Source organism: Eleginops maclovinus, chromosome 21, assembly GCF_036324505.1.
Source record: "Eleginops maclovinus isolate JMC-PN-2008 ecotype Puerto Natales chromosome 21, JC_Emac_rtc_rv5, whole genome shotgun sequence".
Taxonomy (NCBI): domain Eukaryota; kingdom Metazoa; phylum Chordata; class Actinopteri; order Perciformes; family Eleginopidae; genus Eleginops; species Eleginops maclovinus.
Genome location: NC_086369.1, coordinates 13,129,989 through 13,157,209, shown reverse-complemented (window position 1 = coordinate 13,157,209; position 27,221 = coordinate 13,129,989). Strand labels below are relative to the sequence as shown.

The 27,221-nt window shown below is 41.6% G+C and overlaps 2 protein-coding genes across 2 annotated transcripts; one reads left to right on the top strand and one right to left on the bottom strand.

Annotated features, from left to right (window-relative positions):
* Nucleotides 1-1,506: 1,506 nt before the first annotated feature.
* On the top strand, nucleotides 1,507-17,414 carry si:dkeyp-28d2.4 (uncharacterized). Its single transcript, XM_063874056.1, has 27 exons — nucleotides 1,507-2,106; nucleotides 2,184-2,274; nucleotides 2,351-2,408; nucleotides 4,209-4,258; nucleotides 4,361-4,753; nucleotides 5,082-5,387; nucleotides 5,468-5,731; nucleotides 6,214-6,307; nucleotides 6,384-6,423; nucleotides 6,572-6,854; nucleotides 8,238-8,299; nucleotides 9,812-9,908; nucleotides 10,104-10,193; nucleotides 10,319-10,684; nucleotides 10,758-11,063; nucleotides 11,144-11,407; nucleotides 11,632-11,722; nucleotides 11,813-11,870; nucleotides 12,021-12,230; nucleotides 13,681-13,768; nucleotides 13,928-14,003; nucleotides 14,086-14,489; nucleotides 15,331-15,636; nucleotides 15,717-15,980; nucleotides 16,066-16,150; nucleotides 16,264-16,303; nucleotides 16,849-17,414. The coding sequence occupies exons 4-27, from the start codon at nucleotides 4,219-4,221 to the stop codon at nucleotides 17,089-17,091; spliced, it is 4,470 nt and encodes a 1,489-aa protein (XP_063730126.1). The 5' UTR covers nucleotides 1,507-2,106; nucleotides 2,184-2,274; nucleotides 2,351-2,408; nucleotides 4,209-4,218; the 3' UTR covers nucleotides 17,092-17,414.
* Nucleotide 17,415: 1 nt separating this feature from the next.
* On the bottom strand, nucleotides 17,416-26,031 carry pck2 (phosphoenolpyruvate carboxykinase 2 (mitochondrial)). The gene is made up of 11 exons (XM_063912312.1): nucleotides 25,564-26,031; nucleotides 21,473-21,685; nucleotides 21,205-21,389; nucleotides 21,045-21,115; nucleotides 20,754-20,889; nucleotides 20,483-20,670; nucleotides 20,171-20,333; nucleotides 19,832-20,047; nucleotides 19,428-19,565; nucleotides 19,212-19,307; nucleotides 17,416-19,023 (listed from the first exon to the last, which is right to left on the bottom strand). Exons 1-11 carry the CDS (start codon nucleotides 25,593-25,595, stop codon nucleotides 18,554-18,556), a joined length of 1,908 nt encoding a protein of 635 aa, XP_063768382.1. The 5' UTR covers nucleotides 25,596-26,031; the 3' UTR covers nucleotides 17,416-18,553.
* Nucleotides 26,032-27,221: the final 1,190 nt, after the last annotated feature.

Sequence of the window (27,221 nt, the reverse complement as noted above, 5' to 3'; positions counted from 1 at the left end):
TATTTGTTTTTGCAATCAAGATAAATAGGGTCTGATAAAATGAGGAAATGTGACATTTTTCATGTTGGTTTGTAGGATATAAATACCAAATCTTGAATAGAACATGTAATTCATGGAAACCATGAAAGTCCTTGAGTAAAAGTAGTACCCTTAAATGTTTTTAAGTGTTCAGTTGAGTAATTGTACTTGTAGTTTTTAAGATGACGACGAATGGGAAGTAGCCTTTTCCCTGTTTCTAAATCAATGTGAGGAGTGACTGCAGTCCAGTTTGTGAACATGACAGCCATCATATTCCCGAGTGTCCTCTTTGTTTCAGGTAAGCTGTGTGTTCCTTCCCTCACTGCAAAGGAAACATTGGTAGGAGCATTTATTTTCCCATATTGACTAATCATAAACTTGTTCCACAGGTGCTCTGGCGAATTGTCCTATAAATGCACATCCTCTTGTTACCACACCTCAGGAGATGGAAGCACTGAGTGGATCCTGTCTGCAAATCCCATGTAACTTTAGCATGAACGCAGGAGAGACATTTGACCATGCAGAACCAACATTCGGGTTGTGGATTCAAATTGATGTATTGCATCCTTTTTACTACTTTGGAGGTAAAGTGGTTTTCGACAGCAACTTGATGGATAATATCTATCCAATGAGTCTTACTGGAAACCTGAGTCAGAAAGATTGCTCAACCCTATTGTCCAGTGTGATCACAAGTTACACAGGCAGCTACCTCTTCAGGTTTGAAAACCGGCCGTTACGCTGAAGTGAAGTTTGTGACCCTGTTCTAACAACAGTTAAAGGTAAGAGATGTTTGTGTATACTTTTGTGCCGATAGGAAAGTACGTTTCCAAACCAATCGGGGTTTTTATACTTTTGCAGATGTTGTTAACAATGTTAATTTAACATCCGATCTGATTAAACTGATGAATCACATCATTATGCTCAATTTCAGGTTTCGTGTTTATATTTTGTGTCTCTCCTGGGACATGTCTCCATGCTTTAATGTTCAAAAAGCTCTCTCTTTTTCTCATCCTGCCTGTGCTGCAGCACCTCTTTTCACCCTCAGTCTGCTCTGATTGGTTAGCTGGACGGCTCTGTTGTGATTGGTCAACAGCTAAGAGATGTCCCGCACATTAGCCTATTGCGTACAATGTGTTTTGCGAACCAATAGAAAAGCGAGTGTAACATAGTGATGTATACAACAGGGAGCTCCCTCTGGAGGGAACACAGGGATTTCAGCCTTGCAGACCATTTACATACACTAAAACATAGAACACACTACAGGACAGGAAAAACCCCAGATAGCATAATAAGGCTCTGTAAGTAACTTTAATTACAATTTCACATTTTAGAGATGGAGCAAAGTTTTCAGGGGCTTTAATGACACACAATATCCCATACTAGTCAACAATCTTTATTATCTGCTGGTTTTTTGTACAATCTGTTAATTTATTGAACAGATTCTCCTCCGAGCCCCACCATTGAGATTCCAGGTGATCTGAAAGAGGAGGAGTCTATCAGTGTCACCTGCTCAGCTCCAGCACCCTGTCCACTCTCCCCTCCTAAACTCACCTGGACTCTCTAACAAAACCTTCCCAATACAATGGAGGAAAACAAAGATCGGACTTCAATGACTACAATCCAGAAGACCTTCACTCTGTCAGACGAACATGATGGATTCAACATCACCTGCTCTGCCAGCTATCCTGTGAATGAAGGGAGAGATGTGAAGACGGCAGAGGAGACACAGACTCTTACATTCGCATGTTTAAAAAATGTTTTAATGATATCAGCTGACAAGACAAATGATCTTTTCTCATCGTTCCATGTATCATCCAGACGCTCCCAAAGATGTCACGGTTGTCGTCAGTCCTGCTGAAACGGTGTCAGTCGGCAGCGTGGTGAATCTGACTTGCTCCTGCAGAGGAAACGTTGACGGCTTTGCCTGGCTCATGATGATGAGTGATGGCAGACTGCACTCCATGAAAGATGACACCCAGCTTTATGTATTTGAAGTCACCAACATTGATCGAGGCAGATCGTATTTCTGTGGGTGCAGTAATGCTGTGGGCCTTCGACTATCGAAAGGATGTGCGTTGAGATTTGAAGGTAGCTGTAGGAATCCTGGTGTGAGATGTTTCAATGTTTCCCAGTGAGTGGGAGCTGACCATGCTGTTGTGTTGCAGGTGATCAACAGGCTGGGACGGTTGATGGTCATTTGATACTGAAGAGCCTGGGAATCGTAATGCTCGTCAGTACAATGGTCATCTTTGAATGGTGAGACAAACTCTCCTGTGATGTGACATCTGCAGCTGCACCCTAACTGGTCTAACGTTTTCCCTTTTTTTCCCAGCTGGTTTAGATCAAGACACTCGTCTAAACCAGAGAAGGTATCCTCCAGACGAGTAGAGGTATTTCATATTGGATAAATGAAACTGCCAAAGAATCCACCTGAAAATATTTTTCTAATTTAGCTCTTATGAATCAGTTAGCTAGGGTTTATTTGTAGATTTCTTTGTAGTTGGATGTGTGACGATTCTTTTCAACAGTGGTGACATCACATCCCGATGCACAGCGGCGCAGCAGACATTTTATGTCACTTTACATTGCAGACTTGTGATGTAAGGAGCTAGCTGGTGATCAAATTGAGCGTTTAGCAGCTAAAAGAGCAACATATATTCAACTTATATTCTCCAGTTTCAGACGCTGGACTCAAAGGAAGGTTAATGTTGCTCCATGTCTGACGGAAGTGTAAAAACATGTTTTTATATAACAATTGTATGAATTGGTCCATCAAAGCGCAGATTGATGATTATAAACCTTGGTTGGTTATTGGTTAATTGTGGCACAACCCAAAAAAACATAGCATACAGGATTGCAGTGGGTGGTGTGATAAAAATAAAAAGAGGATATTAAGGGCGAGGAAATATGAGTGATGATGTGGCATCTATAGCATCTACAAAAGCTTGGTATGTGGACTCAGACTTCTTTTTGTCTCGTGAGACTAAATACATTTGTTGGACACCCTACATTACTTCCTGAATTGCATCATTTGGTAAGGGAAATAATTTCACTGCTTTCTGCTTCATTTTTCAGCTTTGTTGATCAATGATCTATTTCATATTGATTTACCTGAGTGTGTCACCTTAGTGAGTAATGTTGAGGTGGATTCTGCTCTTGGTCTCCATTAACATACACACAAAAGTAAAAACGTCTTCATTAATTGATCTCATGTTGAACTTATTCATGGCTCAGGATTTTTTATCCTCTTCCTGAACTATGTCATTGTAATTGCTTAACTGGTGTTTCTGTTGAAAACAAAGTGAATACTTAATACTTGCAGCTCGTGAAATATGTCATTATTTTAGTTCACAACATGAGTCATGTCATTTGAAAGCTAAAAATGTCCACATTTCGTGACATCTGACTTCCTACTTTTAAGAAGAAATAGGTCTCTGGTACATGTAGAATAAAACATGTTGGGGATTGGACTCCTTAATTTAATAATGACAGGAAAGTAAATACCTTTTGGATTTTTAATGGACAATGTATATTCCATCTGTAACTCATGTGTGTTTCAGTGTAATGCAAAGATGGTAAAAGGTATAGTGACATTCTGATGGTTACTAACAGAGAAACAGGAGAAGACTGCATTTTCACTGTGTTTGGCCATGGCAGGGTTCCAAACATCAAACAAACTTTACACAACCATCCCTTTAAAATAGTGCAAATGCTAAGTGATGAAGAAAAACACAACTGTGCTTTGTTCTCCTTCTGTTGAGGGTGTTTTGTTCCTCTCATCACCAGAATAGCGCAGAGTTGACAAAAACTGCATTAAGTTTAGTCATGTGGTATCCAGCAGTTTTGCCTCTAAAAAAGGGAAACATTTCTTGAGACACTCTTTCTTTATTTTACAGCAGCTAGTGGTTGTATCACTTCCCAGAGCACTTTACACTTTCGTATTTTCTAGCTGTGGGCTCATGTGGTAAGGAAACATTTAACTGAACTCAGTCATTTATGGTATGTTATCTAATTCAAAGCACAGCTCTGCAGGTGCCTTTAAATGCAAAGTGTCAAATACTTGAACTCTGGTTGTACAGGGAAAGCTTCTGTGGTGCAGAGAAGTAGGGAAGTTGCTTTACAAAACTGAAGATGTTATATATGATTGATACAAATGAAAAGTAACAGTGTTCTTGTGTTTGCAAACCCAGAATCCTGAATATGGTGACCAACATGTTCCTGCTAGTCCTCTTTGTTTCAGGTAAGAAACTTGAATAGTTTGCAATCTTTACTTAGAAAAAGCAGAAAGACCAGAGTTACTCCTTTGTTCAATTTGTTAATATGCCCGTTGTTCTTCCTGCAGATTGTCTCCCACATCTTGTTGAAGGTACTTGTTCTAAGTCCCTTTACATTACCACACCGAATCGGATGATAGCACTGAGTGGATCCTGTTTGCTGATCCCGTGTAACTTCAGCTCTGAACCAGCTACGGACTTCACCAGCACACGAGAAACCTACGGAGTGTGGATTAAAGAACAGTCGGCTTTTGGCAATAAACCAGAAAACATTATTTTCCACAGTAATGGGACAATTCACACATATCCAATGAGTATTACTGGAAACCTGAGACAGAGAAACTGCACCACTCTGTTTTCTAGTTTGGAAAAAAAACACACAAACATGTACTTCTTCAGAATTGAGAACAGCCCATTTCTGGCAACTGCTGCGTGTGATCCTCTTCAAATAACAGTGACAGGTAGGAGACTTTTTGTTGGAGTAGTAGCTCCATGGTTTTACCTTTATTGTGAAACTGTAGGATAATCAATGAATCAGTTATTACAGAAATGATTAGACAATCAAAAAGTCCTAATATTTGAAAACTGCATTTAATACAGTTTATTATTTTATGCATTACTATTCACTAATGCATGAACAGATGTGAGTCTCATGCGGTGACCAATGGATGACAAAATCTACATAAAGGATGCAGCTGACTGACCTTTTTTCAAGTTTTACACTAAGATGATTACTGCTGCAAACTGTATTGGACTGTATCCTTACATTTAAAATGTGTAAAACCACAGATTCTCCTCCGAGCCCCACCATTAAGATCTCAGGTGGTCTGAAGGAGAAGGAGTCTGTGTCTGTAACCTGCTCAGCTCCAGCTCCCTGTCCACTCTCCCCTCCTAAACTCACCTGGACTCTCCAACAAGATTCTCCCAATGTAATGGAGGAAAACAAAGATCGGACCTTCAGGACTAGCATCAAGAAGACCTTCACTCTGTCAGACAAACATGATGGATTGAACATCACCTGCTCTGCCAGCTATCCTGTGAATGAAGGGAGAGATGTGAAGACAGCAGAGGAGACACAGACTCTCCATGTTTCATGTGAGGAAACCTGTGATTGTCAGCACATTACTGATTTAACTTGGATGATTTTAATGAAGTGAATCTCACATTTCCCTCAGATGCTCCTAAGGACACCTCCACCTCCGTCAGTCCGCCCTCAGGTGTGGTGTCAGCGGGCAGCTGGGTGAACCTGAGCTGCTCCAGCAGAGCCAAGCCTCCTGTCCGCAGCTTCACCTGGTTCAAGGAGAGCGAAGGTGGAGACATCAACGTGTCACAGGGAGAGCTTTACAGCTTTAATGCCTCAGAGGGAGGAGGTTATTACTGTGTGGCTGAAAATGAGTTTGGTAATGGAACGTCATCAAAGATCCAGCTGGCTATCAAAGGTAAGCATGACCTACACTGCATCCACTTGAGAAATAGGAGCAGGTATTGTTGGATAATGCTTCAATGGAAATATATGCATAAATGGGAGGGTGTGTGCTGAGTTTAATAGGACGATAAAAACATAATTACACAGAATCTTTTTGTCTATAAATGATAAGTTGGATCTTAATGAAATGTAGCCGACATAAATTAGGACAACAAGAGATGTGTAATTGAAAGTGAAGAGAGGAAGAGAGATCATTAAAAACTGAATTTCTTCAACAGAGGAAAACATTTTGAGTCTTGTAAAAGCTGTATCCTCATCCTCTAGCTCACTTTCACTTTTTCTTACACTATTGTGTTTAAATCCATTTCACTCCACACCTGCAAACACTTGAGACAAGCTGCATTTTGCATCTTGGTTTCCTAAAGACTGTTTGAAGTCAAGCTGAGCTCTACATGAAATCTGGATTATAGCCAGGAATGTTTTTGTTTCCTTTAGGAGCAAAACAGCTTGATAGCTCTTCACAATGGGTGGGAGTTGTTGGGGGGATCATTGGGATCATCATACTCATCTGTGTGGCTGGTGCTGTTTGGTAAGTCCCTCACATCAATTTCACATCTACATCTATTGCACAGAATCATGAAGCTGTCCGCTCTTTTGTCTTCCAGGTATTTAAAGTCAAAACATACAACTTCACAGCAGACACAGGTGGGAAAATACTCAAATGTGCAGTACATTTATGTGTTGTGAATACTTTTTTGAATAGACTTACTTCCTAATTTGTGAATAAATGTGGCACAGTGAACGGTTGTTGTGTTGCATCACATTTCCTGTTTCTATTTCTCAACTTTCTCAGCAGAGGGAGCAGATCAGGGGAGGGAAAGAGACAAATATCAATGTTGCGCAGAGGCTAAGAGCTGTCCAAGAATCAGCTGGAGCAACAGAAACAGGAGAAGAAATCCACTACGGAGAGATCGACTTCTCCAAGCCGAGGAATACAAGTCCCCCTGTCTCAGAGCAGGACGATGGACAGAAGGAGGACACGCTGTACGCTCAGGTCAAAGTGTCAAAGACAGCAAACAGCCTCACAGAGACTGCAGACAGACCGGAGGAGCTCTATGCTCAAGTGAAGAGGAAATGAATGTATGGACGTGTATTGTTTCAAACAAATATCGTGTTGTTTTTGTTGCCACAGGTTGAAGTAGTTTGCCATATATTTAAAGTGTGATATTCAGATTTTGTTTAAGCACTCATTTGTGATATTTAGTGATCTTTAAAATTGATTTTTGCCACTTTTGACCCAACATTTTACCTTAAGGTTGCATGTTTTAATAAAAGGGTGCAGTTTACTCCTAGAAATAAAGAACAATAGAGGAGTTGTTAGGCTACATGACCTCTGGCTTGACCTTTCATATCAAAGTCTTCAGACGATCAAAGATAAAGTTAGAAGATGACGAACAAAGAGGGAAGTAAAAATGTTAAAATATATGAATCATCTGATTAAGTCAAACATCCGTTCCTTTCACTCAGGATATGATCTGAGAAATGGTGTGTATTTGTGTAAAGGTCATTTTACAAAATAAACCAGCAGGTATTTCCCTTTTTTCTTAAGGTCAAAATAATACTTAAAACACTTCCCAACTGATATTGTGGAGAAATTAAGAAGCATTATTATAGATCACACTCTATTTATGAGGCATGTATATATTTAATTGTCTTTTTTTGTCATAACTTTGAACAGTTTTGAAATTCACACGAGTCTTCTTCAATGGTGGCTTGCACTAGTTTGATGTGGGTGTGGCTCAGTTGGGAAAAGAGGATGTCTCCTGTTTATGTGCACCAATCAAGATTGAGCATGGTATGAATCACAATCTGATGACAGCTGGTGCCGGGGTTGAAGTTTTCACAGTGTTAAACTATTCATTATCTATAGCTAAATGTGTTAATTGTTGCCTATTTTATAAAGATACAGAGGATGATGCAGAGCTGGTAAAGGTGCAGCTAGTTGTAATGACTTTGTATACTGCAGGGTAGCTCATGAATTTACTCCAGGTGGAAATAAAGTCTGATTGAAGCTGATTATACAAAGTAGCAGAAAACTGAAAAGCCTCAAAGCTGTACTTAAGTAAAGTACTTGAGTAAATGTACTTATTTGCTTTACACTACAGGATGTAGGACATGACATGAGTGGCTGCTCCGCTGTCTCGTCACAGATCATGTATGCAGAGTGTGTCCCCTGGGTGGCAATGTTGCTCACATGCTGGTCCTAATGCAGTGGTGAAATGTAGGGGACTGTCACAATCAGAATCAGAAATTCTTATTCATCCCAAACTTGGAAATGTTTTCGTTGCAGAAATATACAGATGTACAAACAGTGCAATGAAACGGAATATTAAATAAAATATAATATAAATGTTAAGTGTAAAGTGTGCACGTTATGTCCAGTTCACAAGAGAGGCTATGGAGCCGTGACTGTTATTGCAGTGGGCAGGAATGTTCTCCTGAACCTGTCCTTGTGACAGTGGAGCTGGAGCAGTCTGTTGGAGAAGGAACTCCGCTGGCCTTCCAGCTGCAGGTGGAGAGGGTGGGTGGGGTTATCCATGATGGACAACAGTTTGTTCAGAGTCCTCCTCACCAACACGGCTTCAAAAGGGTCCAGTTTGATGCTGATGACAGAGCCAGCTTTCTTAATTAGTTTTCTAAGTCTCCTGGTGTCACCGGCTCTGATGCTAACCCCCCAGCAGACCTAAGCAAAGAAGAGTGCACTTGCAACAACAGACTGGTAGAAGATCTCCAACATCTTGCTGCACACGTTGAAGGATCTCACCCTCTTCGGGAAATAGAGTCAGCATCCCCGTCTTGTACACAGCGTCAGTTGGCCCTCCATTTCAGTCTGTTGTCAAGGTGCACTCCCAAGGTACTTGTAGTCCTCCACCACAGCCACATCCTCTCCCAGAATGCACAGGGGCTGTGGAGACGTCCTCTTCCTCCTGAAGTCAATGACCATCCCTCTGGTCTTGGCCACATTCAGAAGCAGATGGTTTCTTCCAGTCCACTCCACAAAATCCTCCACCAGCGCTCTGTACTCCTCCTCCTGTCTGTCCCTTATACACCCTACCACTGCAGAGTCATCCGAGCATTTCTGCAGGTGGCATGACTCAGAGGTCAGAGGCAAGGAGAGCAGTGGGGGGTGATGTTGAAGCCAGGATGAGTGGTGGAGGTGAGGTGTGAAGTGGAGGAGACAGCAGCAGGGGGCGGGGAGCTGAACTTATCGAAGAAGGTGTTCAGCTCGTTAGCCCTCTCCAGGGTGCCCACAGTCAGTCTGTCTCTCCCCTTGAACCTCGTGATGGCCTTCATCCAAGTCCCAGGCCTCCAGCTTCTTCCTGTATGCATCCCTGCTCTCCCTCAGCTTGTCCCTCAGGTCATGCTGGATGCTCCTCAGCTGTGATTTGTCCCCGGACTTGAAAGCTTCCTTCTTCTTATTTAAAAGCTGTTTCAGGTCACTAGTGATCCAGGGTTTATTGTTCGGGAAGCAGTGTACAGTTTTAGCTGGCAGTGTTGTTTGCTCATAGAAGTTGATGTAATCAGTGATGCGGTCGGTCATGCTGTTGATGTCCTCTCCATGTGGCGCACAAAGCACATCCCAGTGGTCTCGAAGCAGTCCAGTAAAGCCTCATTGGCCTCCTGGGTCCACTTCCTAACTGTCCTAGTGGATACAGGCTGCCTCTGAACAAGAGGGACATATTTTGGTGCCAGAAAGACGAGGTTGTGGTCTGATCTGCCCAGAGGGGGGCAGTATGCATTCTAATGCATTTAACATACTGTGTGTATGTAAGTAGAGTTTTGTCCAGTTTAGCGTGATTGAAATGTCATTTACTGACATATAGTTTCTTTAATAGGAAGGATGTGTTATGAAGTTGTAATATATACTACCCAGTTGTAAACAAATACTTAAATGTGCTCCATATTAACAAAATACTGCATTAAAATGCTGTCATGCGATAGTGATGAAAACAGAACAACAGTTCAATACATCCTGGATATAGTTTCTGAAAACCAGGAACTATGCCCGGGGTTAAATATCAACCCTTAAGAGGGAAGTTGGTCATTTGCATTTAAGCTCATATTCAGTCTGATATTCATCTCCCATAAACGGTTTCATTGCATCTCTCTTTCTGATAAAGGCTTCTCTGGTAAGAACATTTACAATTTGTTATTATGTTATGTTATAATTACTCTCCATGAACTACAAAAACTATTATATAATCTCATATTTCATTTGATCATTTTGTTGGTCAGAATTAAGACCTGAGGAGGAATAATTTGCCTCGTCAGAATTGAGATTTTTAGCATTTGGCACTGCTAAGCTCTGAAACATGTTCCAACAGTCTCAGCGTTATTGGGTTCTTTTTCAGCCGAGGAGCTGGGAGCCATGTCTGCGACACAAATCGTGTTACTGCACATCCTCTTTATTTCAGGTGAGCTTGTCGACCAAAATTGCTCAAGGAAAACTGCATGCAACATCCCGCTGCTGATGCATATTTTGTTTGTCTATTCATGCTGATTTTCTAACCTCATATTAATCATGAGTCTGGTTTTACAGGTTCTATGTTTTGCAAAGACCTTTCCATTACTGCACCGGAGCAAATGGAAGCACTGAGTGGATCCTGTTTACTCATCCCGTGTACATTTAGTGTTTCAACATCAGCAGAGACTGTCAACAGAATTGGAATGTGGATTAAAGAAACCCATGAGGATTTAAATAATAATCCAGGAAATGTGATTTACAGAAGTAATGAGGCAGACAACATCTATCCAATGAATATCACTGGAAACCTGAGTAAGGACAACTGCACCACTCTGTTTTCCAGTTTACAAACAAGTTATTCAAACGTGTACTTCTTCAGATTTGAGACAAAGTCGTTTAAAGGAACTGCCGTTTCTGAAAATATTGAAATAACTGTTAAAGGTAAGGTTTTTACTTACAATGTTACAGCGAGAACAGAACCATTAGGCACTGATTCTGTTTTAACCCTGCACAGATTCTCCTCCGAGCCCCACCATTGAGATCTCAGGTGATCTGAAGGAGGAGGAGTCTGTCACTATAACCTGCTCAGCTCCAGCTCCCTGTCCACTCTCCCCTCCTAAACTCACCTGGACTCTCCAACAAGATTCTCCCAATGTAATGGAGGAAAACAAAGATCGGACCTTCAGGACTAGCATCAAGAAGACCTTCACTCTGTCAGACAAACATGATGGATTGAACATCACCTGCTCTGCCAGCTATCCTGTGAATGAAGGGAGAGATGTGAAGACAGCAAATGACACAAAGACTCTCCATGTTTCATGTGAGGAAACCTGTGATTGTCAGCACATTACTGATTTAACTTGGATGATTTTGATGAAGTGAATCTCACATTTCCCTCAGATGCTCCTAAGAACACCTCCGCCTCCGTCAGTCCGCCCTCAGGTGTGGTGTCAGCGGGCAGCTGGGTGAACCTGAGCTGCTCCAGCAGAGCCCAGCCTCCTGTCCGCAGCTTCACCTGGTTCAAGGAGAGCAAAGGTGGAGACATCAACGTGTCACAGGGAGAGCTTTACAGCTTTAATGCCACAGAGGGAGGAGGTTATTACTGTGTGGCTGAAAATGAGTTTGGTAATGGAACGTCATCAAAGATCCATCTGGCTATCAAAGGTAATAGGACTGAATGTCCTAACTTTGACATTTAAAGAACACTACAACACAGTACTCAATACTACTTTTTATATTTATTACTAAACTCATACAATCAGAACACATGCCTTTAAATATGTGCAATTCAACATAAACAGTCTCAAGTTTTTGTAGAAACAGGTACTGCTTTTGCTGTTGTTCCCATTTTTTTTAGCCACTTATATTTAGTTTGTTCCAACCCTAAGGACAACCTAGCCCATCACCTCAAATGTGGCCGGTTTATCTAGGAGTCATCATTGGGATCATCCTACTCATCTCCCTGGTGGTCTTCATTTTGTAAGTCTCACTAATCAAAGCATTCAAGGTTCACATTTTCTAATTTGCTAAAAAACCTAATTTCTTCTCGACTTTTTTATTTATTTACAGCGCTTTCTTACATTGGAGGCGGGGGTATTGGACATCCTCAACTGAACAACTGAGTCTGGTAGGAATCAATTGTTTAGATAGATAGATATGATTATGTTGAAATATCCTGCTTCTAACGCACTGTGGTGAAAGATTGTAAAACTGAACAAACCAAAAAGAGGAAATATCTTTTAGCTCTTTTTCGACAGACATGCTGTGTTCCTTACAGGGTGAAGAGCTGACTGTTGAAGGTAAAAGGGAAGAGGAAATCCAGTACAGTGAGATCCATTTCTGCAAGCAGACACCTGGGCCGTCCCCTGTCTTGGTGCAGGACGGCGGACCGAAGGAGGAAACGCTGTACGCTCAGGTCAAAGTGCCCGACCCAGCAAATAGCCAGACTGCTGCGCAACCAGACCCCTACGCTCAAGTGAAGAAGAAATGAGGCAAACATTTCACAGTTAAACATTATTGTATAACCCTTTCAAATACGTTTCTGTAGAAACAGACACCTGGAAAGTGTTATACCACCTACAGTTCAACACAATAAATTCATAACCTCCCACACGAGCAGCTTTATGTCAGTTATAAACATATATGTCGTTATCTCATTTCTACTGTAAATTCTTCTGTTCAGCCACTCAGTTTCTTCCCTAATTGCAGAGTTTGTGTGTGTGTGTGTGTGTGTGTGTGTGTGTGTGTGTGTGTGTGTGTGTGTGTGTGTGTGTGTGTGTGTGTGTGTGTGTGTGTGTGTGTGTGTGTGTGTGTGTGTGTGTGTGTGTGTGTGTGTGTGTTAACATGTCAAGTATGTGCCAAGCTCTAAAAAGGGAACAAGTCGAAATAACAACAGAAGCCCTCTGCTCTTCTTTTTTTATTTTTGAGAAAAACATTTTAAAGTAATCTCAGTCTCTTTCCTTTTTTAATGATGCACAATTATTGTAATTTATTTACTGAAATAAAATATATTTTAAGCACCTTCAAATAATCGTTATGCTCGTATTTCACCATTATCAACCGTTACATGGTAATCAAAGAGAACGACGGCTCCTTTTTCCCCCGGTGTTGCATGCAAGCTGTCATCATTTTAAACCACACGAGTGGCGCAGACATTACTGTGTCACCAGCTCACTGTATACCATGTTAGGGAAGTTGTGGTTTAGTTTCTGTCATGATAAATTACATCTTCTTTAAGTATTTTCCTCTCACAGTTAATCCTAGTTCATAAATCTGACTTCTGAATCAGGCAGCACTGAGGAAATGACACTCACTACCATGTTTAAGTTCAGGACTGAAACTCAACAAGAACAAAAACAATGAAATCTATGTATTTGGTTGTTAGTTATTCTATTTAATTGAGCAATTTTAGATTTAAGCAGCTGTTTTCACAACAATTAATCTGATTGGTATTAGAACAATTACTACAAAACTGTACTTGTACACAATGTGAAGTACTTGTACTATTCTTTATGGAAATTTGACTACATGACTAGACGTTTTAACAAACGATTTTAAAGAGGCCCTATCATTTTTGAGGTTTGAGGATATTTGTATTTTGTGCCTCTACTGGGATATGTTTCCATGTTTTATTTTTAGACCATTTTTAGACCGTTTACGTGCACAAAAACCTTGTAACACATTACAGGAAAGTGAAATCCCCAAACAGCCTATTAGTTCCTCTTGGATATTTATATGAGGATTCAAATACTCGACTAAAGAACCACCAGTAATACCGCGTTTAATACAGGGAAACATTGAGCGTGAAAAGCAAAACCTTTACAAGCGTTAAGGGGGAGAACTTCTTCTATTTCTCTGCTGTTAAAAACAACTGCACTGCAGTCTCATCTCATCTGATAGGAAGTTGCGTTTAATGACCACAACTTCAACAAAAGAAGTTAGTTTGTAAAAAGGTCATCTTTCAACCATTGTCACCTTTCACCTGCCAACCAAAGGATCTCTCTTCTATTGATGTGGTTTATTTGGGTAAGAAATCATGATTTATTCTTATCCAACTGAGAGTTATATTATCGTGTTAGTTGCATATTGAACTTGCAGCAGGAAGTCACCTAAACCCCAGAACGGTGTAGTTGTGCAAAGCATTGTTAGTGCCCTCTGACAGTAAGTGAACTGTTGAAAATCTAGGTCTTGACATTCACTGCGGTCCAGTCTGCGAGGATGGTGAGACCCAACATTTTACTGAGTCTCTTCTTCCTTTCAGGTGAGCTCTTTGTTCCATTTTTACTTCAGGAAAATACTTCAATTAATTAAATTGTCCAGATCTTTAAGTCGAATCACAACAGAATTTGTTTCACAGGTGCTTGGGCTCAATCTGGGTGTCTGAACCACCTGCGCCTAACAACACCTCAGGAGATGGAGGCACTAACTGGATCCTGCCTTCGTATCCCATGTAACTTCACTGATCACAAAGACAATACAGACCGATTTATTGGGACAAGACAATCCTCCGGAGTGTGGATTAGAAACACTGTTGACTTTGCCAACAATAAAGAAAAAGTGATTTTCAACAGTAGTGAGCCAGTAAACACCTATCGAATGAACATCACTGGAGACCTGAGGCAGAGAGATTGCACAACTTTAATTTACAGTTTGATCTCGAGTTACACAGACAAATACTTCTTCAGAGTTGAGAACAAACCATTTCTGGCAACAGCTGATTGTTCTCCTCTTCCAATAACAGTTAAAGGTAAGAGATTATACTTTATTTGATTTTAAATCAAAGTTAAATCAGGTGCCGATTTAGTCCAAGCAGCAAATGTAGTGAACTTTATCTTCAATATATTTCTGCTGTAGGCTGATCTACCTACCGTATGAGTGCTGGTTAAAACAGCGGTGGAATGTAACCAAGTACAGTTACTCCAGTATTGATTTGAGTATTTCCATTTCACCATTTCCATGCTGATGATATGATGCCCTTCTAAAGTCATTATGAAGTATTTTAACAACAATTACATAAAAATACAGAATGATCATAATATTATATAATACTATGTTAAGAGTCATTTTGCACGCTGACTACATTTACTTTTGATCCTTCAAATACTTTTGGATATTAATACTTTTGTACTTTGAATTCATAATGGAGTACTTTAAAAACGTATTTTTACTTTTATCTAGGTAAAGCATCTTCTTCTTCTACTGGTTAAATGTGACAGAAAGCAGGCCTCACTGCTTTGTATGTCTGATTAAAATATAAACTCTATCAATACAGCCTTTAAAAGTATGTGTGTAAATGCAAAACTTTGCAGCATCGCATGTAAAGGGGAAGTATCGGAGCAGAAGCAGAAACAATCTAGATGAATGAGTCTTGGTTCACCTGTTACCCTTAAAAAGAGAAATCTAAGAGGTCCAGAGAGTGAAGAGAGGTGCTGCAGCACAGGGAGTGTGAGAAAAATAAAGAGCTTTTTGAACATTAAAGCATGGAGACGTGTGTGAGCAGCATAGGGCCCCTTTAATAGGAGCATGCTATCAGTAGCATTGAAGCACAGTGTTTATCAGGGTTTAATCTGAGAGTTTTTCAACCACAGATTCTCCTCCGAGCCCCACCATTGACATCTCAGGTGATCTGAAAGAGAAGGAGTCTGTGTCTGTAACCTGCTCAGCTCCAGCTCCCTGTCCACTCTACCCTCCTGAACTCACCTGGACTCTCCAAGAAAACCCTCCCAACACAATGGAGGAAAACCAAGATCAGACCTTGAGGACTACAATCCAGACGACCTTCACTCTGTCAGATGAACATGATGGATTGAACATAACCTGCTCTGCCAGCTATCCTGTGAATGAAGGGAGAGATGTGAAGACAGCAAATGACACAAAGACTCTCCATGTTTCATGTGAGGAAACCTGTGATTGTCAGCACATTACTGATTTAACTTGGATGATTTTGATGAAGTGAATCTCACATTTCCCTCAGATGCTCCTAAGAACACCTCCGCCTCCGTCAGTCCGCCCTCGGGTGTGGTGTCAGCGGGCAGCTGGGTGAACCTGAGCTGCTCCAGCAGAGCCCAGCCTCCTGTCCGCAGCTTCACCTGGTTCAAGGAGGGCAAAGGTGGAGACATCAACGTGTCACAGGGAGAGCTTTACAGCTTTAATGCCACAGAGGGAGGAGGTTATTACTGTGTGGCTGAAAATGAGTTTGGTAATGGAACGTCATCAAAGATCCATCTGGCTATCAAAGGTAAATATTATAGTGAATCCAGCAAGGCTACATTGATATTGTTAATCTTTATTTAGTCTCTTATATTGTTTTGTGTTTTGTTAAGGTGAAGTTAATTTCGCACAGTGGGGGGCAGTTATTGGAGGAACCATTGGGATCATGGTACTCATCTGCCTGGTTTTCTGCGTTTGGTAAGTATCAGTCATTATTAACAAGGTGTTCAGTTAAACACGCTCACATTTGATCTTTATGGCACTCTGTTTTTGAACCTAAAGCACAGTATGATTATTGTGACATTTTGCAGGCACTTGGTGTCAACACATCCGACTGCAGAACAGACTCAGGTGAGCACATGCTGAACTTCCCTGTGAAATAAATGAACATGAAAGGGGGTTGTAACTAGGGCTGTCTGGATGTTGCAGAAAGACTAAGAACAATATAACTGTGATCCATAACAGTGAATAGTAATGCTTTAAATTGGGTTTGTGAGGTTAGCAGATCATCTTTAACTGTTACTGTAAAGTGTACAACAAAAACACCAATGGATTCAAAAGGCAAATAAGTTTAACTGATTAAAAAGGCTTAATACTGGCCAGAACAACATTATCATGTGTGTATTATTAACTTAATATCAATCCTATTATTCAAATATTAGGTTAATACCAATATGTTTACCCTTTTCTTGCCTTAATAGCTATTTCATTCATTTACACTGCACTGTTACTTTAATTCTTGTATTTTATATTATTTTAAGCTTGTTATATTTGTAATATTATTCATGCTTTTTAAATATGTATTTATAAGTCATTTTACAATGTTTTCTGTTGCACTTTATCTTGATTTTACTGTAAAAAAATGTGTAAAGCCGCACAACACTTTCTGTTTTCAGAGTCAAATAGGTGAGGAGCTGACTGTTAAAGAGCCGGAGAGTAAAACAGAAGAAGAAGAAATCCACTACGGAGAGATTGACTTCTCGAAGCAGAAGGATAAACGGACCCCCATCTCAGAGCAGGACGGTGGACAGAAGGAGGACACGCTGTACGCTCAGGTCCAAGTGCAAGAGACAACCAAGAGCCGTACAGAGACTGCTGGGAGGCCGGAGGACATCTACGCTCAAGTGAAGAAGAATTAACATATAGTCAGATTAACATACTGTCATATACTCATAGAAGGGGTTGTCTTTAAGACATCTCAACGGGAAATGTATTTTTCACAGCCTGGTTAAAGAAAGGGGAACTTAAAACCTTCTTGCAAGTCGTATATGTATATTTCAAAACTCATATTTTTGGTTTTCCGGTTCGTCAGATCAGGGTATATACCACAAGTCTTCATGGGGAACTAAAACTCATGAGAATTAATTATAGTGAAGATAAAAGATTGTATTTAATTTTGTGATATATTGCAGATGTTTTTATTTTATTCAGTTACCTTCAATAAAAGAAAAGGCACAAGACAGTTTCTGCATTTGAAGATATTTATTGTTTCACTGTCATAAAAACCGTGGCATACAACTTCTAAAAATAACCTCATAATCTCAGTTGCATTTATTGGTCCAACATTTCACATTTTGTGTGTAAACATCACCTAATATCATACATTTTAATCACAGACATTACAAAAGTGTCAAGATGAATGATGCATCGTAAGTCATGCTGTAATGTTTGACTTGTTATTACACTTCTGATATATACAGCCGCGGAAAGAAATAAGAGACCACTTCCTCATTATCCCTTTCTCTTGTTTTATTATTTATAGGTATTTCTAAATTATTATTATTATTATTATCTTCTATAAACTACTGACAATTTCTTCTCTGTTTTGGAATTCAATAGACACTGGAATGGCTGCCATACATGTAGAGATAAAGATTTAAGAACAATTTGTGGTCTCTTAAAGTTTTCCTCCACTGTATATATATATATATATATCTTTTGGAATATCAAGCTCAATTCTAAATAAAAGGGCGCTTGAGGACACTTGGTCAATGTTGTATTAAAATATCTGGGGCCAAAAAACCTTAAAATCCTTTTACGAGTAACTTTTTTTTAGAATTATGCCAATATGATCTTTGGTCTATATCCTTTAAAACATTAGCAGCCTATACATTGTATTGTTCAAATGTCTTAAAAGGCACTTTGATGCCAAGTGAATGGCCATGTTTAGTACCATAGCAGATGAATATATGGAGGTAGTGGCATTAGCTTGTCAACATACCAACCGAACACCGTCTCAGAAACCTAACCTTCATTTTGAGTGAAACCTCAGTCCTTCAGAGTTACAGTTATAGTGTGAAGTCATAAGTTATTGAATTATTAGCTTTTTATCTCTGACATTTAATTCCCAACAGATTTCTCTTAATACAAGAGAAAGCCAAGAGTCACTGGCTGTGTTTTCATGCACAGAGAAAGTGTAATACTGGCCTGGATAATGGTCTTTTCGAGGCGTTGCTTTCATACCAGCTTAACAGTACGTGTGCTACATTGTAAAAACTTAGTTCTCTGTGTATGTGACCCAAGCCTGTGACCCTAATTATCTGAATCCTTCCATCAGTGACTTCCTCCCTGTTTCAGGATGACCTTCCGGTCAGTAGGGTTTTAATTGTGCACTCTGTCCTCCAGCGCCTTCAGCTCCGCCTCCACCTGAGCGGGCAGATCAGCTCCGACCTGCTGACTGAAGTAAGCTCTCAGCTCCTTCGTCTCCCTCTGCCAGAAAGACTTGGGCACATCGAACAGAGCGCCCATATCCACATTGCTGCTGAGACCTTTAGTGTCGATGGCGCCATCTTCTGGCAGCCAGCCGATAATGCTCTTCTTGGCAGCCTCGTCCTCTCGCTCCCGGCTGCAGCGCCTGAAGATCCACTCCAGTGCGCGCGCGTTTTCCCCGAAGCCGGGCCAAAGGAAGGAGCCGGTGGAGGGATCCTTTCTGAACCAGTTGACGTGGAAGATCTTGGGCAGATGGGTGGGGGCCTTACGGCGCTCCATGCTCAGCCAGTGACCGAGGTAGTCACCGAAGTTGTACCCGAAGAACGGACGCATGGCGAAGGGGTCGTGCATAATCACCTTGCCTGGAGGATAAAATGGCTTGAGTAATATTAAAAGAAGCGTCCCTATCATGACATTATCTTAAAAACACTTCATCTATAGTACAACCCTGTAATGGCTGGTGACAAAATATATAAAACCTGGTCACTATCAAAATACAGTGACCCAAAAGCCAATCAGAACTTTATTGACAGGAATGGAGAGTTTGTACCTTGATGCTCAGCAGCTGCCGTGGCCTCAGACCTCATGGAGGCTCCAACAAAGACTCCGTGTTGCCAGTTGAAAGACTCGTACACCAGAGGGACTCCTGCCAACACCAGAATGATATCACATTGAATGCACAGCTACTTTTATGTGTTGATAATATTGCTTGAAAAAACACACAAGCACAGTTTCCCTTTCCATGTGAATTGAAAACAGCACAAACCTTCGGGCCTCCTGCCTCCGAAGATGATGGCGTCGATGGGAACGCCCTCCTCACTCTCCCACAGGGGGTCGATGATGGGACACTGAGCCGCTGGGGCACAGAAGCGGGAGTTGGGGTGGGCACACGCTGTCGAGCTTCCTTCAATACAAAGAGGGAACAAACGTTTATTCTACCATCAAAGCAGAGTCCATTTTTTAAGAATCATTTTGTAACCCCCTCAGCTGAATATAGTTCAGTTGAAGGGGGTTGGTCTTATTAAGGTCTATTTTATTTATTGGATGCTTTGACACAGCACTAGATGGCACTATACACACCTTACACCTAAACTGCTGAACGTTCATTAGAAACAAAGAGGTAAAACCAATTTGTCTTATGTGATTGATGTCTTTATATCATTATCGTACCGTGCTTCCAGGATTTGCCGTGCCAGTCTGTGAGTGAGACCCCGGCTGCGGGGGGGTCGAGGCCCTCCCACCACACTCCTCCATCGCTGGTCTCGCCAACGTTGGTGAACACGGTGTTTTTGGCGATGGTGGCCATGGCATAGGGGTTGGTCTTGTCTGAGGTGCCGGGAGCCACGCCGAAGAAACCGTTCTCTGGGTTGATGGCTCTCAGTTTCCCTGCAGAGACAGATAACTGGATTTTAAACACCACCCTTAATGAAACAAAGCAATGCAATGTGTGTGAGACATCCTCCTCCTCCTCCTCCTCCTCCTCCTCCTCCTCCTCCTCCTCCTCCTCACCTTGGCTGTCAAACTTCATCCACGCAATGTCGTCGCCCACACACTCCACCTTCCAGCCGGGCAGAGACGGTTTCATCATGGCCAGGTTGGTTTTACCGCAGGCGCTGGGGAAGGCTGCTGCCACGTACCGCTTCACCCCCTGAGGGTTGGTGATCCCCAGGATCTGAGGAGGAGAGAGAGGTGATTACCCGATCATAAGTTAAAGTAAGAGAGCGCCATGACTCACCTTTTTAAAAATGCAACCATGTTCAGCAACAGTCGAAATCATTCATCATGTGAAGGCAGCTTTAGGGGGCAATGTCCCATACTCACCAGCATGTGCTCGGCCAGCCAGCCCTCATCCTTGGCGATGCGTGAGGCGATGCGGAGGGCGAAGCACTTCTTCCCCAGGAGAGAGTTCCCTCCATAGCCGCTGCCGAAGGACATGATCTGCCGGCTGTCTGGCAGGTGAGAGATCAGCACCTTCTCCGGGTTACAGGGCCACGAGTTTACCAGAGGGGCTGGAGAGGAGGCAGAGAGGGGGGATTTGTAAGCAAATACAAAACCCCTATAACAACTTGTTGCAGGTCCTTTGAATGTGTACCTTTGAGAGGTAGAGGTCGTCCCAGTGAGTGCTGACAGCGGACAAACTCCTCTCCTTCAGACAGCTTGTTCAGGACGGGGGTGCCCATGCGCGTCATGATCCCCATACTGGCCACGACGTACGGTGAGTCCGTCACCTTCAAGTGGAAGAAAATGTTTATCATGCTGATCGGTGAGTAATAACCATTAAAGGCTTAAGCAATAACTGCGTACATAGTGTGATAGGCAGGCTTATTGCTTTATTGCATCATCTTTTCCTGAGAATTAAATATTGAAAGGAAGTACTCAGTACCTGGACACCATATTTAGACAGAGGCGAGCCGACAGGACCCATACTGAAGGGAATCACATACATGGTGCGACCTGCAGAGAGGAGAATGGACACACATTAATGCAGTTTGCATTTCCTCTACAAGCGACGGTTCCTGCTGTTCTGCTGACCCACAACGTACCTGCCATGCAGCCCGGGAAGCGCTCCTGTCTGGCTGTTTGCCAGTCTGAATCGCTCATCCAGCTGCCCAGCTGACTCTTGGCCCCCCCAGCGGGGATGGGGATGGTGTCTCTTTGGTTTTTGGTCACAATCACAGTCTTGCTCTCCACCCGAGCCACATCCTTTGGGTCTGTACGCGCTAACCAACTGAAAAAAAGAGCAGAAATTAGAGCAAGATGAAGAGGAGCTTTGAGATCAGATTATTGATGTATTTTAGTAAGTGTCCTCACCAGTTCTCATATTTGGGGAGCCTCTTAACCATCCCCTCCTTCTCAAGACCTGCCAGGATGTTGGCCGTTTCCTCCGATGTCCCTGTCACCACCTGCACGCGGGCTGGCTTACACTCATCCACTGCCCCCTTCACAAACTCAGCCACCGACGGCGGCAGCGAGGGAATGGAGGTCAGGGACCGGACCCCGACACTTGCCCCAATACCACCATGTCTGAAAAAAACCAAACAAGCATTAATAAGAAATTCCAACAACGATCTGATTAACAGAAACTCCTCATCGTGCCGTTTGGGAATCTGTCTCTGTAATGCTAGTGTGACCTCATCAGACCCTGCTGCTCTCATCTTTACATATAATTGTTCAGTTACCGTAATTAATCAATTTAGCAAAAGTTTAAAAAAAAGAACATCCAGACAGGAGAACACACAGTTTTTGTCAAATGCTTCTCATCAGCAGCGGACATTAGCAAAGGAGGAAGAAACACGAGTGCAGATGAACTGGATGACCCCAGCAGGCTGACCAGGATATATAATGCAGGGAGTGTGTCCTTATTTATCTCAATGAGATAGCGATTGAGTTCAATGAGCACCAGCACTAACACAAGCTAAAATACGGCCCCAAATTGGAGTTGCGTGCTTTTCATGTGACAGCGGTGATATCAAGGTGCTTTCATGCAGTGTTGAGTGCAACCCGAGAGCCTCAAACACACTTCACCACATAAAGAGGGGCGCGCGGGGGGCCGGCCTATTGTTTTTATAGCAGCATGATATTCACAAACAGCAGCCACTGAGAGGACAGTAGCTATGCAAGCTGGTAAAACACAACCCTGTGTATGTGTGTGTGTGTGTGTGTGTGTGTGTGTGTGTGTGTGTGTGTGTGTGTGTGTGTGTGTGTGTGTGTGTGTGTGTGTGTGTGGAGAAAACAAAGCACATACACACATCGTCTATTCCATTGTTTGTCTGTGGACAATGTAGATGACCCCAGATGCCTCCTTTGAAAAATATGACATTCGTTATCCTGTAGCACTGACGAGAAGCCCAGAAAAAGGGGGGTTTTCAACATACATTGACCTGTATAAATGACCAATTTGACCAGCATTACAAATCACACTCTCCTTCCTCCATCTCTTTGTCTGTCCAATCAATGGCACACACGCTGATATCAATTGCCTGCACTGGGTGTGCCTTTAAATATGTTCCTTACAGCTGAACATATCCTTGTTGTGCATGCAGACACACAAGAAAATCAGGTTGGTGCGTACAAAGGGCACAGGCTGCAGGAACGCAGAGAGGCTCGTAGAAGGACAAGCGATAACATGCGGCCTGACAGGGCAAAGAGCTCAGAGCAGTCCTGCCTCAGGGTTCAAACTCCCCGTCCTGTACCATGCCAGATGTTTAACCATTGATGTGGGAGCAATTAATCATGAACCAGTGAGTCCAGTTTGTGCTGAGAATGCAGGGAGAGATAGCTACATGTGTGTTTTTTAAACAAGTCTAGAGTTGTTTTTGTAATATTGACTATGTCTGGTTGGCTGTAGCTAAAGAAGTAGTCCATGTCTTAAGAAGTGACTTCATCTGTTGGTTTGTGAACCATCTTTTTGAAGCTGTCGCTATCTTGTTTCTTTGGAATTACAAATGACAATGTCTGCTTTTCAGATGAACTGTTTTTTATTTACTGTTAGTATGTACTGCAGGCGACCTTACAAAGCACATATTGTTACATGCATAAAATGGGGTCATAGTACTTCTTCTTAGCATCTGACCTTGAACTGCCCTTGTTTACTTCTTTATACAGTCTTAGGTTCCGGGTCTATTTTCTGATTAAAGTGTCTCTGGACTGCGCCCTCTTCCTGTTTACACACCACAAGCTAGATGAGAGAAAATCTGGAGGTATGAATATGGTAAGCTGAGCTGCTCCCTGTCATTGTCATGCACTCAAAGCAACCTAAATGAAGGAGGTTGTTGGGGTGTATTCAGCATGAAGGGAATACTTGAAAAAGGCCCCTATGGTAATTTGCGGAGTTGAAGTGTCTTTACTATCGATTTTCCTCTTAAAGTGCGCTAGAATCTAATCACAGTTTGTGATAAAGATCAAAGCACAAAATGTTCAGAAACATGTACATCTGAGTTGGCAATCCACCAAAAAACCCTAATGTCAAACACATGTTGGGGCAAAAGCAAATCTCAGGGGATTGTTGTATCCACGCATCCATCGAACACACTTAAAAACCCTTCTTCGTAAAGAAACGTTGCTAAAGTGTGAGGAGCTTTAGACTTTTGACTAAAATAAACTGAAAACATGAAAAAAGTTAGCTGAAGAACAATAGTGTTACTGTAACACGGCAAACAACCGAGATTGACCTCAAACCATAAGGATAAAAAGACACTTGTTGGTCTGGTAGAAGATAAAACATTCTGCTTGAACAGCTCTTTTTCTTCATTAGGATCCCCATCAGCACTAGCATGAGCATGGCCCTTCAGGACGTTAGTTGTTACCTCACACACACAGTAAATACATTAGCTATGCTACCAATAATTAACTCTGTTATGCCACTCGTCACTGTAACCCTTCAGGAGGGGCTGAACATTACCTCTAATAGGACTAGGATTGGGACAAGTTGGGCTGGATTTGACAGAATAAACAAGAATCTTTCATTTGTTTCTGAATGAAGGGTGTGGTCGACTTAAGACAGGAGATAAAAGCAGCGGGATGAGATTAGCAGCTTTGTTTTTCCTACTTTGCATCATAAATAGATGCTTTTCAGGCCTCCGATGGCCTTTGGCTCCTTATGTCCCCCGACAGGAACTCATCCTCTCAGGCTTTTGTCTCTGCATGCCTCCTTATTCCTGGACTGTTGAGCATGCCTCAAAACATGACTTTATCTAGACATCATATTTTAGGCAGAGCTTTTAAATCTCAGAATTATTGAAGAGGAAACATTTTATTTGTTTTAAGGCTGCAAATTTGGAAACATGGGAATTTGTCCAGAGACGGAACAAGGAATGTCAAAGGGCAGATAATCCTGATTCGGCATCCATTCCCCTGTCTGCTTCCAGCTGAGCAACTTCTCCTCACACACCTCCAGTCAGCAAGCCAATCCTCACACACCACAACCAGACACGCCTACACTGCCCCCCCTCACACTGATGCTGGTCAATAGCCTCTTTAGGGCAGAGTCTACACATGAGACAAGCCAGGGTATCACTTAGAACATGCACGCGTGCTGCATTCATTATCCCCACACACACGGTACAGCGAGTACCCGGGGGAAAATACACGGAACATGCTCCAGGACATTCAGGCAAATAGAAGGGTGATTACTCTCCAGCAGTTTACTATCTCTCAGGCAGAAATACAAACAGAAGAGCACAGCAACATGGGCCTCCCGGTCACTAAATCACATGTCGTGCAATGTGTCACTCACAACCATTCTTAATGACCAAATAAAAGCAAGCACACAATGCCATGCAATGCTCACATTGTCAGAGTCCCTGTGTGATGGGGTGTCATCACAAAGCCTGGAAGGGGAAAGAGGTGAAGAGAAGGAATGCAGAATAAGACAGCCCCCTTTAAAAGCTCATACAACTGTGTGGAGTGTGGTTTGAGCTATAAGTCCTTCAGATCTGTGGTTGGTCTTTAAGATCAAGTTGGACAAGTTTCAGCAGCAGTTAGAAAGGAAAATGAGAATGTAACAATGCTGGAACAGTGTTACAGGTATTGGTTCATTAAAAACGCAGATTTTAAATATATGAAATGTGTGTCATCATTCAGTTTTTGTGTCTAAATTGTAAAATTGGTGCACTTTTGAGGCAATTGTGCCTTTAAAAAAAGGGTCAGAAACAGCTATCCAAAAGAGGTCTATGTGGAACATGTATGGCAGAAAACAATACTAATAAATAGTGTTTGTGTTTGGAATGGAAATAAAGGATTTATTTGTAAGCAGGTAGCATTTGACTTTAACTTTGAGTTGCACATTTTCAATGAATGAAAAAAACATTAGCCATGTTGCGTATTCTGACGCACATACCCAAATGTTTTGTTCACGGAGCTAAAACACGACTTTAAACACACAACAAATCACCAACACTCACCTTCGTATGACTCCCAGCAACAGGCAGGACATTTTCGGTGCAAAAATAAAACTTAGCTTATAAAAAATAAAAGTGTAAAAAGGCACATTGAAGTGAGCTGCGGAGTAAAAGTGGGGAGCTTGGTGTCTAGAGCTGGTCGCTGCTCACATCTGAGCTAAGAGGGGACCTTGCACTTTGTTCAACGTGGACATTTACACGGATGTGCACCTTGATGTGAGCAGCACACAGTATCCCGTCCTGCTGCTGATGCACGGTCACTGCGCAAACTACTTCTCCGAGGGTCCCTAAACGCCTCACGCTGCTTTAAAAAGTGACAAAGGGCCGCGGACTGTTTAAAAGAGGAGGGGTTTCTTCTTCCAAATTTAAATATATTGTAGTATACTTTTTTGTGGGGTTGTATCCATGTTTTTTCCCTCTTCTAAGCTCGAAGCTACTGGCTGCTTGCCCCTCCCGGCTGACGCAAGTTTATGTAGTTCCTGCACCGACGCCGCAAAAAACAGAAACAGCGGAAATACGAGCAGCGGTGCGGAAATAGACCTCACCCGGTGTCCATATGAACCCCCCCCCATCACTCCCCAAAACATGTACGTGAAAATAAATATATGCATAGACCATATATATAAAGGTTTCAGGTTACAAAATAAAACCAAAGCTTGTATTTAATTGCAAAAGGCTATATTCAGCTACAATAGGCAACAAGAGAGTAGCCCATCAAAGTTAGTCAATTGTTGTCCTGCAATATTAATTCACAACCAAATGTCCTTTTATTTGTACACCTCACATCTCAAAAACAATCCCTGAGGTGAATATTGTTTTTATATGTAAACCCTCACATTGTATTTGACTCCCATTATAAATGTTGTCTCTTGTTGTTACTGAAATAGCCCACTTTACTTTTCTCTATGTTGTTATTACTATGTTCAATAAAGAGGTGTCTATCTTCAACAATATGATCATGCATTTTCATAAAGTTGGTGAATTAATAATCAACATATTAAAAAGGATTTATGTTTTAGTATTTTGAGTTTATTAATAAACTTATTATCTATTGTTTCCAATAGAAGTTACAAAATGGAATCCTGCAACAATCCAATGGGAGGAAAAAAGTTAGTTTGAAAGCAAAATGAGTTTATTGTATGTATATTTTAAATGTTTCTCATAAGAGTACAGTTTTTTATTTGATATAAATTGTGCAAGTGCCAACAAGCCAAGTCTGAAATTGCAGTGTATATCTTCATGGTATATTTCCATGTTCTCATTTTTTAAATGAACTGCTTAATGATTGACAGATTAGTGAAAAGTGTCCCTCACAATATCCCAGAGTTGTTTTCTGGACTATCTGTAAAAAAGTATTAGAAGTCTGAAACAGTTTTTCACAAGAAGAAATACAGCACAACCTCACATTTGAGAAACTAGAGGCAAAACGTTCCCAGTAGATTTTCTGTCAACCAATTAAAATGAATTGTTTTAGTTTTTTGGGGACATTTTTGCAAAAGGATTTGTATTTATAATCAACCTGAAAAAACGACATCTTCTTTAAACAAAGACCCTTCTTCTGCCTTCAAAAGAGACTTCTCTCTGTTAATTGTTCATCAACATGATGCATAATCTCTTAACTACTGAGCTCAAATTTCATGCTGTTCTGACTTGCTGCCATG